The sequence below is a fragment of the Canis lupus genome, chromosome 22, assembly GCF_048164855.1.
Source record: "Canis lupus baileyi chromosome 22, mCanLup2.hap1, whole genome shotgun sequence".
In the NCBI taxonomy this organism is placed as follows: Eukaryota; Metazoa; Chordata; class Mammalia; order Carnivora; family Canidae; genus Canis; species Canis lupus.
In genome coordinates this window covers 37748569-37765727 of record NC_132859.1, presented here as the reverse complement: position 1 = coordinate 37765727, position 17159 = coordinate 37748569, and the positions used below count along the sequence as shown (strand labels likewise).

The 17159-nt window shown below is 38.1% G+C and overlaps 1 protein-coding gene and 1 long non-coding RNA gene across 31 annotated transcripts in view; one reads left to right on the top strand and one right to left on the bottom strand.

Annotated features, from left to right (window-relative positions):
* The window catches only part of RBMS3 (RNA binding motif single stranded interacting protein 3), a 1291910-nt gene that overhangs the window by 411385 nt on the left and 863366 nt on the right, over positions 1 to 17159 (bottom strand). For all 27 annotated transcript variants that reach the window (XM_072793055.1, XM_072793061.1, XM_072793062.1 and 24 more), the window contains one exon: positions 4517 to 4608. In XM_072793055.1, coding sequence (XP_072649156.1) covers positions 4517 to 4608 — 92 coding nt within the window. The remainder of the gene's footprint in view (positions 1 to 4516; positions 4609 to 17159) is intronic.
* Positions 675 to 17159, top strand: part of LOC140614147 (uncharacterized) — a 57736-nt gene continuing 41251 nt past the window's right edge. For all 4 annotated transcript variants that reach the window (XR_012015037.1, XR_012015036.1, XR_012015038.1 and 1 more), the window contains exons 1-2: positions 675 to 1170; positions 16443 to 16601. This is a non-coding gene — a long non-coding RNA (uncharacterized lncRNA). The remainder of the gene's footprint in view (positions 1171 to 16442; positions 16602 to 17159) is intronic.

Sequence of the window (17159 nt, the reverse complement as noted above, 5' to 3'; positions counted from 1 at the left end):
CTTGAGATAACTCAAGGCAAGGCTGGTAGTAATTCCTATCATTCAATATTAGAGCCATTCCAGAGCCTCCAGATTTGCGTTCTGGAAAACTTAGTTTCTAAAGCTGCATAGCCTTCCAGTGAGGCCTCAGTGAGTAATAATGTGCAAGAAAGATTTCTTCAGGAGTCAGACAGGGATTATATGACTGAATAACCAATGAGCTTACTGTACTGACAAAGCTGGAATTATATTCCTACCCCCAAGATTTGGTATATTAACGATTTCTGCTGGTCTTCCTTTAGGTTCATGTATCTTATTTTTTATCTATTGTTCTGTACTGTGGGAGTTGGGACAGATAACTTGTCTTTTAAGCTTATGAGATCTAAGCCATGAGGAGAAGCTGTGTCTGAGCCCGCTAGGGATGATGGCATCACCAGATGTGCTTATAGGATGAGGCTTTGAGGTAGGCTTCTTTGGGGAAGGAATGAATGCATGCCACCCATAATGTATAAATGTGAAGAATGGTGTAATGGATGTTGGACAGCCAAAAAGATGAACTATTCTTAATTTTCTCTATTAGAGGCAAGGAAGCTAAATTATTCATAAATCCCAGACTCTTTTGCAGCTAAGGGGGAAATCATATGACTCAATTTGAGCCATTATGATGTAAACACAAGTTCCTAAGTTAGGTTCTGGGAAAGCTTTTAAAAGGACAGAATCAGCCAGAATGATCCGTTAGCTTCAGATCCCTGCGTCCTTTTGTTGTTCTTGGCTTAGATGGGGCTATCACACCTAGGCTTTAGAAATAACATGTATATGTACAGATAAAAGCCACCCATAAGGAATGGCACACAAGCCTTGTTCCTTGAGGGCATACCACAGCATTTGCCCTTCACTACCCATCTACAAGCTTCTCATTAATAAGAAAAGAAACACCTATAAGGTGAAGCTATTCTTAGCTAGTGTGTCCTCAGCTCTTTTCTTCTTATGCTTACAGAGACATAGTCCTTAGCTAATGATTTTCTTCTAAATGCTTTGAGGCTGGCAAGAACCATAACAGCTAATATTCTTATCTGGAGCAATCCAGGAACAAGCCCAGGAGATAGGCTAAATGTTACAGATTCGGAATAAGAGAGAAGTTTTATTCAACTTGATTCTCCAACACCTAGCACAGTGCCTGGCACATAGCATGTAATAAAAATATTTGTTGATATTTATTATATTTCTCAAGAGACTGTTTTGAAATGATATACTGCTTAAAGCAAACATTAGACTTTATAGAAGGTTCAGTAACATATTTGAATGTAATGAATAACAACATTCATTGAATAATTAACATTTATTGAATTCTTTGTATAATCTAAGCACCATGATAAATTTTTTGTGTATTTTTTAGAATTAACTCTGACAGGTGTCCTTAGTCCAATAATCTGAATATTATTATTAGAGTGTTTAAGAGATATTTAAAAAACTCAAGTAAGTCCACACATCCGGGTGGTATCAGAGCCAAAATTCAAGGCCAAGTTTCTCTCTCCAAACCTACACTCCTAACCACTATGTATTACTAAAATATTCTAAATCTGCTCTCCTCAAAGAAACATTTCCTTTGATCCCTCAAAACTCTTTCTGACAGAACAGCAAGTATACAGAAAATGTTAGTCTGTGTTAATGGTTATACATTATTAATCAATTACCACTTACTGGATGATTTATTGTTTGATTCCTCTTAGTTGACAAATCAGTTGAATTTTTCATATGCACACATTGGAATAAGCTAGCTAGAGTGATTCCCTTGGAGAGCTTCATGTTCATTCTGGGTTGCTATTGGGAACTTATATTATTTGTAGCATTTTTGCTTTAAAATCCTGGAGTCTTTTATTTTATTTATTTTTTTTATCCTGGAGTCTTTAAAATGTAGCATCACAACCTGCATCGTAGGATATTGATAAGAACAAGAATGCAGGAGGCGATTCAGTAGATACTTAAATGGCAAAAAATATAGTTCAAGTTTCACACACCCTGCAGACTGCAGGTTTATATGATAACAAATTACAGTTATCACCAGGACAAAGGGGGGAAAAAAAGCCATGAAATCCAATAGCTCAGTGAGAAATCTGCTAATACAGGTGGTCAAGCTTGTTCCAATTCATTGTCAAAGGGAGGCTATTTATTTGCTTCTAGGTAGTTAAATTACAGAGCCATTTATTGCTTAAAGTTTTCTAGTACTCAGATGTGAATCTAAAGCTCTGGGCTTTAGATTCAAAGTCTGTGAAAAAAAAGAGGAAAAAGAATTTACTCCACAGACAGCATAATTGATAAGGTAAAAATCTTTCAGCAACCCCAGAAATAAATTAAGTGCCTCTAAACATTCCACTTGGAATATCCTTATATTGTACATTGTGCAGTGTACGTGGGGTTTGGGCTAAGGGTAAAGATGCTGGCTATAATGAACAACTTTTTAGAAGCTCTTTAAAATACATTCCCTTTGATAGCATCCTATTTAGGTGAGAGGTCAGCAATTGGGGTACACCTGTGTGTGTGTGTGTGTGTGTGTGTGTGTAAAAGAGAGGGAGCCAGGCAGAGACTTGTGTACCAGAATGCTTAGAAACAGAGAGAAAATAGTCATAATGGCTCCTCAGTAGTTATAAAATCAATGCCAACTTTGCCTGTTGTGCAAGATGATAGTGATTTTTATCTAGCAAGTAAAACTACACATATATTTTTTTTCTCAGAACACTTGAAACAGTGGAGATTGCACACCCTGTATCCATTAAGTTATAAACTGCCACAACCAATTTCCAAAACTTCTTAATCAATAATCAAAACTTCCATCAATAATCAAAGGTGTTCCATGATAATTTTTTTCATAAGCATTTTTATAATGATATGCTTGTCAGCTGCTTTTCAGTCCAATTTCAAGTTTTATATCTTGCATGTATCCAGCAACTACATTTTACCATTACTTTCCTGGGTATGAGTTCTTGCTTAAGTTGCCAGGTAACTTGACTGTTTTGCCAAGTGACCTTTAAGCCAAGACATGTATGTAATTTACTTATTAATTACAAATATTAACTCCAGCCATCTTAGTTCATGACCAAATTCGAAGCTTCCAGGAACAGTCTTGAGGAGTACATTACACAGCTGAAAGAATTCAAGTTCTAATTTATACAGCTTTGAAAAACAACTAAGGTATCATAAAGGGCAATGAGTTCACCAAAGTAATCTTTGTGAGAAGTGACCCACAACCAAAGATTAACAGATATGAGTGGTATCAGCTTGCTAAAAGACATCTGAAGTGGAAGAGAACTCAATATCCCACCTCTGGTTCTCTCAGGTTGAAACTGGAAAATATTATCAGGAAATGTTTGCAATCAAAACAAAATCCAAATGGCTGAAAATTTTATGGCTTGGTCATTATATCACTCAGTTCTTATGGAGATAGTGAAGGGTAAGGATATACATGAATATGACCCAGATGTATTAGGTCTAAATTTCAAGATCTGTTGGCTCTTCTACCTAACTTTTGAGAATCCAGAGGCAAATAAATTCAGCAATAGTAAACAGAAAATTATTTTAAAATATATTTGCATGTGAATAAATGCAAAATGACCATTAACCTAAAACAGATATGTATCAAGCATATATATGCTATAAATGATTTTCTTAAATTTTTTAATTTTGAAAATAATCATAGATTTACAAGTTGCAAAGACAGTATAAAGAGATCCCACCACACACTTTCACCCAGTTTCCTCAAAGTTTACATCTTACATAATTATTATAAAATATCAAAACCAGTAAACTGACATTGATATGCCTGTATACTTCTATGCCATTTTATCACATGTGTAGATTCTTATAACTACCACTGCAATCAGAATTCAAATCTATTTAAAATGCTCTTATTTATTTTCTTGAATATACAGATGCATTATGATTTCAGATAGAAATTTCCAGACTACTTGTTCTACATACAACAAATGAGTATCAGAAGTTATTAATCTCTAGGATATTATCATCTAGTAAAACTATATATAAAGACTGAAGTGAAATTCTAACAATCTAGACAATGTATGCTTTGGTTAAATTCATTTCCCTGCATAGATCAGACAAGTGCATCATTCAGCTTTCAGCATTCCCCGACATGAGAGTGAACAATTTTTTAGCAGTTTACCAAGGACAACTTGCTGAGAATCATACTACTCTCAAACTGTTTATTGGTGAAAGCCTTAGATACACACACATACAAACACATATGCATGCACTTTCTTCATCAGGTAAAATAGAGCACTTCACAAGTGTCCTTAAAGCGCTAATGAGGTCGCCGTAACAAAAGAGCATATTAATAATTATATACAAAGAAACAATTAAATAAACCAGCCAGGTTCTTCCAAGGCAAACCTAATATAGGGTTTCTTGTCTTCCCTAACAAGTAAGTATAATTCAAATTGTTGCAAACTCCAATTCTGATTCAGCTCACAGTAATGAAGAAATACACGATCACAGAAGAAAAAAAAAATCTAAACACTGATCTTACCTTGGCCATCTGTGCCTGAACGCCATTTGCCTTGAGAGATGCTACTGCTTTCTGTGCAGCTGCAGGACTGTCAAAATCTACAAAACCATACCCTGTAAAAACACAAAAAATCCTTGTTAATACTGCATCTGTCATTTTGGTGGAAGGTGTGCTTGTGGTCACACTTGCATTCATAACTCTTGCAATTACCATAAAGGCTCTCAACCTATTGGCCTTAACATGTCAGGGAAGATAGCACAATATCATTAAACATAAAACTGCAATTCCCTTATTTTCTGGAGATTGCTTTGTGGAGATGAGGTAAACCGTAAGCAATCTGATTTGGGCTAATTTGATGGGTAAGGTAATGCATTATTTAACCACGTCCCTCTTTCTTTGGTGAATCTGCTGCAAGAATGAGGACCACAAATGCTGAAAAATATAGAAAAGTCTATGTCTAAAGTTAATTTTCAAAATCTCAAAAAAAGTTGATGTTAATAAAAAGCCTTGATAGAACTTAAATTTATTACCAACAACCTCAACAGTGCTTGAAACACAATACACATTTGATATATAAATGTATGTTGACTGTGTAAATGAAGAAAGGTTGTAAATGAGAGTCAGGGTCTGAATTGTATTCTAGTTGATATTTAAGCCTATGCTAATGTACCACAGGACCTTGTCTCATTCAATGATAATATTAAATAAAGTGTTTTAACTCTTAAGCAATCTGTGATAGAGTAATTATATATTCAAGGCTTCTTTTAAAAATAAATTTTAAAAAAGACCCATGTCACTTATTTATTACTTTAGTATAATCTGAAAAAGTTCGCTATACTGTTCTCTTCCCTTCTGCCTGTTTGAGTGTTGTATACAGAGTGAGGCTAGAGGAATAGCTCGAATCAATGAAGCAGCATCAGTGAAAGGGGATTCTCCATGCCCATAAACTAGCTGGTGTTAGTCCACGGCTTAGCCTAGAATATTTCAGCTGCCAAGAATATTTCAAAATAAAAAAGCTCAAGAATGAGTATGTGGGCAGCTTTGTGTAGCATGTCTAAAAAGTCCATCATATGTATCCTCTTCTCATCGGTCAGGCAGGGATTTGCTCTGCACTCTCATACTTGCTCCTCTGAAGTCTGGAGGTGAGCAAGCCTACTAACCACAGTCTGTGACCCACCTCCCCATCACCAAAGAAGAGCGCGAGGGAATTCAATTACCAAGTTGTTTCTTTTAATTAACTTTTTAATTTTCTCCCTTCGAATCCCTTCTTCTTTTTCTCCCTCCCAGCATGTTATCCTAAAATGAACTTGTTACACAGCAGTGTACCATAAAATGCTCTTGAAAAGCGGGGCAGAGAAGCTGTGAGTTTGTGTTTCTCATCCAAAGGGAAGCCTGTTCTGTTAAGTCCCGCTAATTCCTCTCTTCCTACAAAATTCAAACTATGTGAGTAATAGGAGTATTACCACCCACTAAGATGAGTCAGATAGGGGATATAAAAGCAGAAAGAGAAAGGGGAAAAAGAACAAAATAAATCAAGAAAGAGAGTCAGGGGGAACAGAGAGTAAAACTAAAATGTAGACATTATTTCCTATGTAACATGTAATGTGCTGGGTGTTTGACATGTTGATCCCTGGGGAAATGATGACATCAGGTCTTACTGGCCTCATGCCCATTCACGGATACATACAGAAACAGAGGCTCAAGAGAGGTGGCATAACTAACCCTGAACCAGCATGCTGCTTAATTGGCAGGTCCAGGATTAGAAGCAAAGTCCTCATAAGCCCTTGCCAAATACACCACACAATGAACTACTATATAATCCCACTTTGCAAACTCTCTTGAGTAGCTCCTGAAGCCCAACAAGCAGAAGACACAATTCTTGAAAACTCCTCGATTTTGCCATCAGGGCACAGAAGACAACAGTTCCACAAACAGATTCAGTGCGGTTCTTCAGCCAGTACATTTATTCATGGGGTAGTTGAATTCTTAGTAGCATGGGCTAAGTGAGGTTTGACAAGGCACCCCCTCCTGCTTCATGCTTTGATCAATCATCCTCATCCATTCACATGCTCATTCTTTCATTCAACAACAAAATCCTATTTCAGGCACTTTGCCAGGCACATGGTATAAGGAGTTAAAAAGAATAGCCCACTTCCCACCCTTACGCGTTTTCAGAGTTGAGTTGAGAAATGGACATGAAATGAATAACTGCACAAATGAGTCTATAATTACCAAATGGTAGTCCTTCCTTGAAAGAAAACAAAAGCATATAAGATAGAATCTAACAACAGATTGCTCCTCATTGAAAATTAAGGAAGCAGTAGCAAGAAATGATTTGCATTTCTTAAAATATCCCTCCAACTGGCTTTTGCTGAAAATTGAATGGTTATGGAGAAGGTGGGCAGCAAGAATGGAATCAGGAGTAGATTTAGAGGCTATTACAGCAATCCAGACAAATGGTAGCCAGCAATAAAATGGAGGGGATAAAGTGAATGATTTGAATCATACTCTGGAGGCAGAATTAGCAGGACTTAAAGATAGATTGACTAGTTTGGGAGTAAGGGAGATACAGATGACACGGATTACTACTGATTTTTCAGCAGAAGCCACTGGGTGGGTGGCAATGTGATTTACTGAAATGGGGAGCCTGGAGGAGGATCCAACAGGGGAGAGGGAAAATTAAAATATCGGTTGAGTCAGAAACGCCTGTGAGACATCTAAGTAAAAATGTCAAGGAGCAGTTGGATATATTAGGCTGGTGCTCAGAAAAGAAGATAGGATTGGAAATATAAATTAGGAGGTCAATAGCATAAATATGTGGTTTACAGAGATGGAAAGAGACAAAAACGCCTAGTGTAAGCAGAAACCAAGGGCCCAGGTTTGGAGCTTGAACAACTTCAGTATTTAGGTGTCAGGTAATAACATGAGATTGCAAAGGAGGCTGCAGGAGAAGCAGAGAGAAAGGGACTTTTGAAAAGGGAATAGGATGTCTCAAAGCCAAGGGAAGAAGATGTTCCAACGAGAGATGTTCAATTGTCACGTGCCCCCAACAGTGTGAGCAAGATGAGAGCATGCAAATGTCCAGCGTGCTTAGGAACGTGGGTGGCACAATCATGATTTGCTTCAGGGAGGATTGGTGAGGACTGAAGCCTGCCAGACTAGTTGAAGAGTGAGAGAAAGAGGAGGAGGTCGAGAGATTGCTTGCAGGCCTCCTCCCTGTTATCTTGCTGGGAAGGAGAATTAAGAGATAGGTCAGCTAGAAAGTGATATGAGGTCAAATGAGTTGTTTTGGTTTGTTTTAAGATAGGAGATACCATGGTTTTTAACCTTAGCTGTACACTGGAATCACCTTGGGAGCTAAAACAAAAACAAAACAAAACAAAAAAACAGTGTCCATTTCTCACTCCCGGGAAAGTAAAACAATATCTTTGGTAAAGTGGCCCAGGTGTGTGTTCCTCAGCTGATTTCAGTGGGAAGCCAGGGAACTACAGAGGATTCGTTCAAGTTATTCAACAGATCCTTATTTGTCATACCCACTATGGGACTGTTTCTGGCAATTTCAGATAGGGATAGGAATGATCAAGCAGGAGGCAAGAGATCAAAACTTCAGGAGGGCAAGCGGATAATCTATAGACTAATGTTCTCCAAAAGTGAAGGACTGAGAGAATCTGGAACACATATGCCATGTTGCCCTTACTCTTTGCTCATTGCAACTTGAAGGCAGAAAAAAAAGATCACTTTTGGTTAATGAATGTTACTTATTTGTATGTACCCAGTTACTGGGGCTGTACTTAACACATAGCATGCGCTTAATAAAGATTTGTCAAAGTTAATGCAAAGTATGTTTGAAAGATGCTAATACTTCTCAGACTAGAGTGGGAATCAACTGATTAAAATGTCTATTAATACATTTTGACTATAACGAACAATATAAATGCCAAAAGGTCCCAGTCTGGCTCAGCCATGCTGACACCCAGCCAGGTGGCTCTTGATTTCAGGACTCTCTGCCTCTATTCCAGCATAGCAGCTTCTCGGACTCCCTCCCTTTCCTTTCACCCCCACACATTACACAGGATATTACAAAATCACAATGCTATCTCCAGAGCTGAACTTCAATCCAAACAGAAGAAATCTCTGAGGGAACGAGACACCTGAGCTTTCTCTGAATCAGAGAGGGAATGGGTGAACTTTGAGAAGAGTGTATTTCTAGAGCCATCAGTCCAGCAAGAAAAGTGGTGCCTTCGTACAAAATATCTCTTTTACAGAAGACTCCGTGGCAATATGGGGTGCTTACATCCCCTGACATAAAGTTATTAATAAAGAATAAGCCACCAGACATGAAATATTTTACTGAGCTATGTGTTTTCCATACATACTCACTTTCACTGATCAAAATGAAAGTCCGAAGGTAAAAATGTCTCAAGCAACCCTGGAAAACACTGATTGTAGAAATGCATCCAGAAGAACAAAAACAAAATGCAAAGATGCTCCTAAAGAATAATGATACATTTACCACAAAATAAAGTGACTTCGATTTGATTTCAATTTGCTTTCCTTAATGACAAATAATTAAGTCTGAGAACAAGAACCTCTGCACCTACATCTGGAGAGGGGCAGGGTAGGGAGATTAGTTCAGCTCCAGCTAATAATGCTTTATGGTAACTGCTAAAATCCTCAATAAAACACTGGTGAATGGTAACCATCGGAACCCCAGCCCAAGTGGCTGGATGCACACCAGTCTCACTCCCTCAATTACATAATTAAGCTTGGCAGCAGGTTCAAATGAATTAAAACTGAATGTCACTGTTTTCTCCACACACCCCTGTCCTTGTTTTTCTTCCTTGTCAGAGGGAGAAGGCCAGCAGTTCTGCAATTAGCGGGAAGCAGAGCAGTGAGAAAGAACCAACTACACGCTAATTAGGTCATTCGCCAAATGCACTCATTCCATTGGCAGATATAATCAATGCTTTCCTGAAACGCTTTAAACTTGGTGTGTTAATTTAAAGTTCTGCTATTTTTATTGCACTACAAGCCAGGTGACTTTATATATATATTACTTTATATATATATAAATAATACACACACACACACTTAGAAATTGTAACCAAGTTCTACAAACAATGGATTGGCTCAGAGGGTTCTGGGTTCTTTCCTTTAGTGCATTTGTAGGCAACTTCTCTGTGACCTTTGCCATTCAACTGGACCACTGTGTGACAATCCATCTGCATTTTGTTAAAAGTCTCTTTACCAGCTTCACAGTTTAATTTGTACTTCTCTGTTGCTGTTAGCTTTTTAAAGTTTTTATTTAAACTGCCTACCTATTTACCAACATTGTGATTGTACTTTATATGGGAGGGGGCAGGGAGACATCAAAACCAGAACTCCTGGTTTGGATTCATGGTGGCATCTAGTCAGCTGAGGGAAACTTGCTCTCAGAGTGAACTGCACACTAAATTTCACAACATTTGCATTGCTCTTCCTTTTCACAATGGCTGTCATAAAAGCCCACTTGAAACACAGATGGCTTGATGTAACACCCAACTTCTTTCAAAGACGATCCAGCTGTGAGTCAAATGCAATTTTTAAACAGAATAAACGAACACTTTGTCTGGGAATTACGCGTTCAACTGAAGTTCTACTCAAATTTAACAGTTACAAATGTTTAAGAATTGCCCTGCCATCAATCGCCCCTCCTTCTACTTCAGTTTAACAATATTCTGTGGCTGTCATCTGAGTTTGGAGCAGAAAACTGGAGCTTCAGGGAGTGAAGGTGACCTGCCAGAAGGGAGGAGTGGTTTGCAGGCTTCCTACAGGTCCAGTGAAATCCAGGCTGCCTCGTCTCTGCATTTCTGCTAATTTCTCTTGCATCCTGAAAATGTTGAGTAATTGCTGCGTGTCTTTTTCTTATTGCATTTCTGAATTCTGTGCATTATGTGAGCAAAGAAGGTAGTTGCAGGGTAGCACTGATAAATTCTTCACTACTTATATGCTTATAAAACCAAACTAGCCAGACACCCCAGTCATTACTTCAGTATCTTCTCTGCAGTGATTAGTATAATGAAGCAAGGATACTACATAGGAAACATAATAGCCATATGGCCTAACTTACATGTGTGAAAAATAAAGGCAAAGATAAATCCTGCTAGAATGCAAAAGCTCAAGAATGCTTGTTTTGAGGGAAAGAAAATCTAAGCCATTAAAATCTGAAATCACCTATGCTTTGAAACATCTTCAGAAAGTAATTTGGGATGATTTTATACAGAAAAAAAAAAAGACAAGCATGTGTACTTTCTCTGCAAAGGGCTGTAGCCTTCAGATGCTTAGCAAATAGAGGTAAATAAGTAGGGTAACAACATCCTTTATACAGTAAACAGATTACTTCACTATATTCGCCTGATGTTTGAACTTAATTACCTAAACATTCTGATAGTCTAGTGCCAGAAACACTAAAATGAGACATCAGTTTTTGGAGTAGGATTGACCTTATGAGGAATGCTTTTGAATCAGGATGACTTTCCTATCATTTAATTTACTGAACATCTATTATGTGTAAGAAAGATAGCTCACTAGGTGCTGCAGGGAAAACTAAGACACTCTTAATATAGTCCCTCCTGTCAGGCAGTTTAATGGTCTAGTAGGGTGAATAAGGAAATTTAAATACAATAGAGTCTTCTAACACATAGGAGACTAGGTTAGGTGAGCATATGCAAAAGGCCATGTTTTCCTTCTGTATAATACACATGGCTTTGTGTATGCAATTCTGCTCATAAGGGTTGAATGCCTGATTCAACATGCCCACACCCTTTCAATGTGTGGCATGATAGTAAAATTATCCATGTTCTAAATTTACATATGTGTGTATTATTCTATCTCTCTGTTTGCTATTTCTTGTGCACAGCAGAAATGAATTGAGCTAAACACAAAGTATGGAGAGGAATCAGTACCACATAAAAAGTGAAAGGAAAATGCTAGTATTCTAATATGGCAAACATTTCTTCGAGGTGGGGGCAAAGTCAATACATTTTGTGCACAAATGACAAAAGAGAGCTCCAGAAAAGGAAATTAGGTCCCATATAGCATTTCCCAGCAGAATAGAACAATTACAAAGACAGACACATTTAGGGAGCAAAGTGCTTAGTGGTATGCCACTTGAAAATGGGACACTATCTCATCCCACTTAGTTGCACAGAAAGTCTTATTAAACCAAACACAAATTCAAATCCCAAAACTCACTTCCCTACTCACCCCGTTCAATTGATTTTTAAATGAGAGAAATTGCTTCTTTATACTGAATAAAGTCAAAATTAAGATCAGGATCATCATTTATGGGCTTAGAGAGATCACTATGCTTTATTAAGATGAAAGAAACTCACTGATTTGCCAAGGTCTTTGACTAGACCAACCATTATTATAATATTGCAGAGATTAAGAGAGCAGTCTGCTTAGCTGTAAATGGGCAGATTAACCTCTGTGAATCATCTTGCAAAGCTTTCCTTTGCTAACAGGCAGTGTTCAGGGATACAAAGAAAATATATGTCTTTTGTGAACCATTGGTCCTATGTGTCTCTGCCATCAACAACAGTGGGAGGAATGAATCCGTAATGCAGTGTGGCATTACATTGAGTTTGTAACCATGAAGGAAGCAAGCTGTAACTGAACACTCTAATTATAGCTCTACAATCCCAGTGCACAGTAGGGTAGGCAAAGCTAGCTATGATTTCATTCCTTAGTCCCCATCCTGCCCTCACTCTCCTTGCTCTGGTTCTATAGACTTGTGGAGCTGTAGATGATTGCTCTGTAAGAAGAGCAGAGATGATGGTCTCAGTGTGTGAGAATCATTGGGAAGGACAATCCCATGTCCCCACCCCTGACCCTCCAGGTGCTTTAATGCACGTTCACACTCAATAGCTCCAGCTAATGGCCCAGGAAGCATGTGCATAGTCTTTCACATCCTTCTAGAGCAGAGACATCCCCTGACCCATGGCCATTCATCTTCAGAGGATGGATATTGTAGCAGAATTAGGCAACCACCCACAGGGATGCATTAAGTAGCTCAGTGCAAAAAAAGGAAGAGGAAGTGACTCCTACATATAGGTGGACTCTTTTTAAGAAAGATGTATTATCTGTGAGTCTCTGTTTTTGTTACACTCTACATTCTAGATATTCCCTCCAATGACCTGTCACTTCAACCAAATTTCTGCAAAAAGCTCAGCATTCCTTTAAACTTTTAAATTTCCTGGGAAAGGCTCCATGCATGATTTCCTTCTTCTAAACCTTTGACAAAACTCACTTTGAAACCCTCAGGAAGCTTCTGTTTAATGAAAGTCATGCATTTTCCCTCTTAAACCCATACTTTACTGGATGCATTCTTCATTTGTATGTTTATAGGGCTTATTCCAAATATTTTAAATAAATATTCACAAATACTGTCCCTAGCATTATGAAAAATGGTGTCTTTTACATCCTATAAGAACCCAAATTAATTATTTTCATTCCACCTGAGATAACAAATATAATTCTAGTTCTGTATTCAAATTGTAAAAATAAAGAAACACGTACATATTGGTAATTGAGAGTAATAGCATGCATGGGGTAAAAATTTAAATAAAAAAATAGCAAGCCAAACAAAACCGTATTTACTGACATAAATTTAAGTTCCTTTCTACTTAGACCTTAGTACTGTGGTTTCCCCTTCCCAAGACACTCTCCTATGATTCCTTCTGATGTTCTAGCTTGAAAAAGCAACAAAAAGTTAATCTTGAACTCTTAACTGTTGTATGCATTAGAAGCACTTAGGAACTTATACAGTGATAAGAGTTATTCCTGCTATCTGGGGTGCCTGGGTGGCTCAGTCAGTTAAGTGTCAGTCTGCATTTGGCTCAGGTCATGGATCCCAGGGTCTGGGATCGAGCCCCAGGTCAGGCTCCCTACTCAGTGGGGAGTCTGTTTCTTCCTTTTCCCCTGTCCCTCTTCTTGCTCATGCCCTCTCACTGTCTCTCTCAAATAAATAAATAAATAAAATCTTTATATATATTCCTGCTATCAAAAACTTGAAATGAAAAACACTGTATCTGAGATTTTATAAATGTCTCTTCAATTGCCCATTTTCCTCCTAAAAATTAATAGTAGTGTTGTTTTCTTCTAATTCTAAAAGTTATACAATTTTATTGAGGAAATTTCAGTCAATATGGAGGGAAATTAACCATGACGCCACAGCTCAAAAATAAACAAACTGTTCGCTTATTTTTTCTTTATTTTTAACCCAAATAGTATCAGATTATGCAGATATTTTTTCTCTTAATAGGGCATGTGGCTACTTTTCTTGGTCAATAAATATGGATCACTATAATCTTGTTAATCTGTTATTTTCAACATCCAATTGCCTAGATATTTCTTAAGGATTTCTGAGCTCTACATTATGTCTTAGCCAACTAATTCACAAAACTGATCTTATTCCAACATTTTGAAAGATTTTTAAAATTAATAGGAATAAGTAATACTCTTAAAGCCTCCTAGACCTTAGACAGTGATTTTTTTTTTTTTAGTTTTTTTGTTTCTTTGAAAGATACTTCAAAGAAAGACCCTAATGCATGCAAACCAAAGATCTCAGAAGCCAGTTAAATCAAATTCAAGTAATGCCCTCCTGAAATACAGGAGATCGGAAGCCCATTTTCCTTCTCATTGCAATTACATTGGACCCATCTCAAAGGAATTTTGGAAATACATTGGGACTTTGCGACACAATTTCAGATCTGTGATTCAGAAAGGATGCCAAGAATTTGAATAGTGATCATGTCATTATACTCATGATTGCACATTTATTTAGAAGTGGAAAGTGAGAGTTTTTTTCTTCAATAATGAAAGCTATGTTTTCCCCAAGGAAATTTTATGATAGTAGGAAATTGGTATGCTAGTTGATGGTACTAACTTTTCTGTGTCCCTTTAATAGCTGATCCACAACTTTTAGCTCAAGTCCTCTCTCTTATAGGCAGAATTTGCTTGATGAGTCTTAGTTGCCCAAGACAATGGGATTTCAAGAATCCTAGGATATGCTGATTAAGATACAGTTTAGAGAACTGTGATCTGTATGGTTAAGTACTTAAGGTCAGGACATGGATCACTAGAGAAATGGCTCTGTAAGCAGAGGATTTTCTCTTTTATTACTCTCTGTGTGGTCTGTGGACCAGCAGCAATGGCATCACTTGAGAGTTTGCACAAATTCAGAATCTACTGCCCATCTGGATGGCTCAGCTGATTGGGCAGCTGACTCCTGATTTCAGCTCAGGTTGTGATCTCAGGGTTGTGAGTTTGAGCCCCATGTTGGGCACTATGCTCAGTGAGGAGTCTGCTTGCAGATTCCCTCTTTCCCTCTCCCTATGCCCCTCTCCCTGCTTGTGCTGTCTCTCAAATAAATAAATAAATAAATAAATAAATAAATAAATAAATAAATCTTTAAAATAAAATCTCTTGCCCACTGTGGATCTACTCAGTCTACATTTTGACAAGATCTCCAGAGAACTGTATGCACATTAAAGACTGAGACACTGTGGTCTGGAACAAGCCACTCATCAAGTCTGGACTGCCCTTATTACCCTTGTAAAATTGCAGGGAAAATGGGGATCTTCAGCATCTTCTCCTCCAACTACTATCAGGTCTTCCAGTCTCCAAATTGTGCCTGTGCCAAGAACTCTTCAGGCTCCACTGGACATGTTGATGTTAAGAAATACACAGTCTCCAAGGTGGCTCACACGAGACAAGTACATTTAACAGAAAACCATTCGGTATAGTTGAAGGACAAAGATGCTGGCATCATATAGTCTGGGTTCAAATCTTTGCTCTGCTGTTGGATAGCAAGGAGTCCAAAGGCACAGAACACTAAACCAAAATTGAGGGTAATAATAATATTGCCTTAATTATATATTGGCTCTGGGCGCGAAGGAATTAAAATGCATTCAAAGTTCCTGGCTTAATGCCTTCGGCACCCTCTTCCTCAAATGCCCTCACCTTCTTAGACTGCTGAAATTTGGCACCCCAATGGAATCCACTCGCCTACAATGCATTTTAAGAGACGAGCCAGACAAGTGTATTCCTTCTCCACATAATAAATCTCTGTGTTTTTAAAGACAGCAATCTTCTCCCTGCTTATATTTGCAAAATTAATATTTGGAAATGCAGGATCGGGGCTATTTTTATATAATAGCCAATTTCAGAACAAGTACATGCCCTCCTTCTCTCTCTCCTTTATGTTTGTCCTTCAGAGAGATATACCTAATTCTGTTTGGTTACAAAGTTCAAATTGGCCCTACATTAATATATACCCTTAAAAAAGCAATGTTCATTTGAGGAAGCAGGTAACCAATGTGAAGAGTGATTATACAATAAATGTATTATGCAAATTCCAGTGAACGTTTTATGCACACTGGATAAAGAATCAAATTAAAGTCTCATAACCCTTGGAAAATTAGAGTTAGCAAGCACAGAGGTTGATTTGCCCTTGAACACAAAAACTGCTAAGAGCAGACATTCCTCCATCATTTCCACAAAACTGAACCATTTCTGAAGGTTTCAGATTAAAATAAGAAATCCCCTAGGAGTCATAAAAATCAGCTATTTTTACAGAAATAATTTGGAGTTGCAATTCTAAAGTGTTATGAGTTGGAAGGAATTGGTGAACTTCTGTGTCATATTTTGAAAAGCTTATATTCCAGGGAACCGGCCAGTTGAGAACACGAAAAATTGCATATGGGAGAAGGTATGCGGGAAGGGGGTAACAGTCTCCTCAAGAATCAGCACAGGAGGGCTGATTTACAGAGCTTTCCCCCATAACAACCCGAGAATGGCAGTTATGCGATAGACCACTATGCTTCTTCGATTTTCCTTCACTCGAGGTAATAATGGGACATAATAGCTGCCTTCTTATTACACTGTTGTGTCCACTTCTATGCAGCTTGCCAACACTGATTCTACCACTGGCCTCTCTACAGAGAAATAATGGACCATTAAGAAGGAAAATGCAGAGGGTCTATACTGCATTTCACTATCGGAGAACAGAGAAACCATCGCAAGCATTTCACTAAATCAATAAGCAAGTACAGGTGTGAAGAAGGTAGGTCGAAAACCCATTTTGCCCCCAATTTTTACACATGGAGCCAGGATGTGGGCTCCAGTGCCAAGAACACTCCATTCATTCATCAACCCTTGGAAATCAATGTTGTTTCCTGTTCATCCTTTTTGGGAACCAGGCAGGATGTAAATATGAAAATAGTGCTATTGATTTAACAAGTGCTCAATGAGGTCCTTTTATGAGTTCTGAGGTAGGTGCTTAGGGGAGAGAAAAAGACAAATGAGACACAGATTCGGTCCTGAGGGAATATACAAGCCCCAAGAAGAAACAGCCGGCTTAACACCAAGATGCTCATTAAAGGCTCTATGTGGTGTGCTTGTCACAAGTACAAAAACCCATAGCACTAACACAATGGTTGAAGGAAAGCTTATGTCTGACTAATGAAGAGATGATGGAGAAGGAGAATTTGAGCTTTTTTTTAAAAAAAGTTTTTTTCGGGGATCCCTGGGTGCCTCAGCAGTTTGGCACCTGCCTTCGGCCCAGGTCGCAATCCTGGAGTCCCGGGATCGAGTCCCGCATCCGGCTCCCGGCATGGAGCCT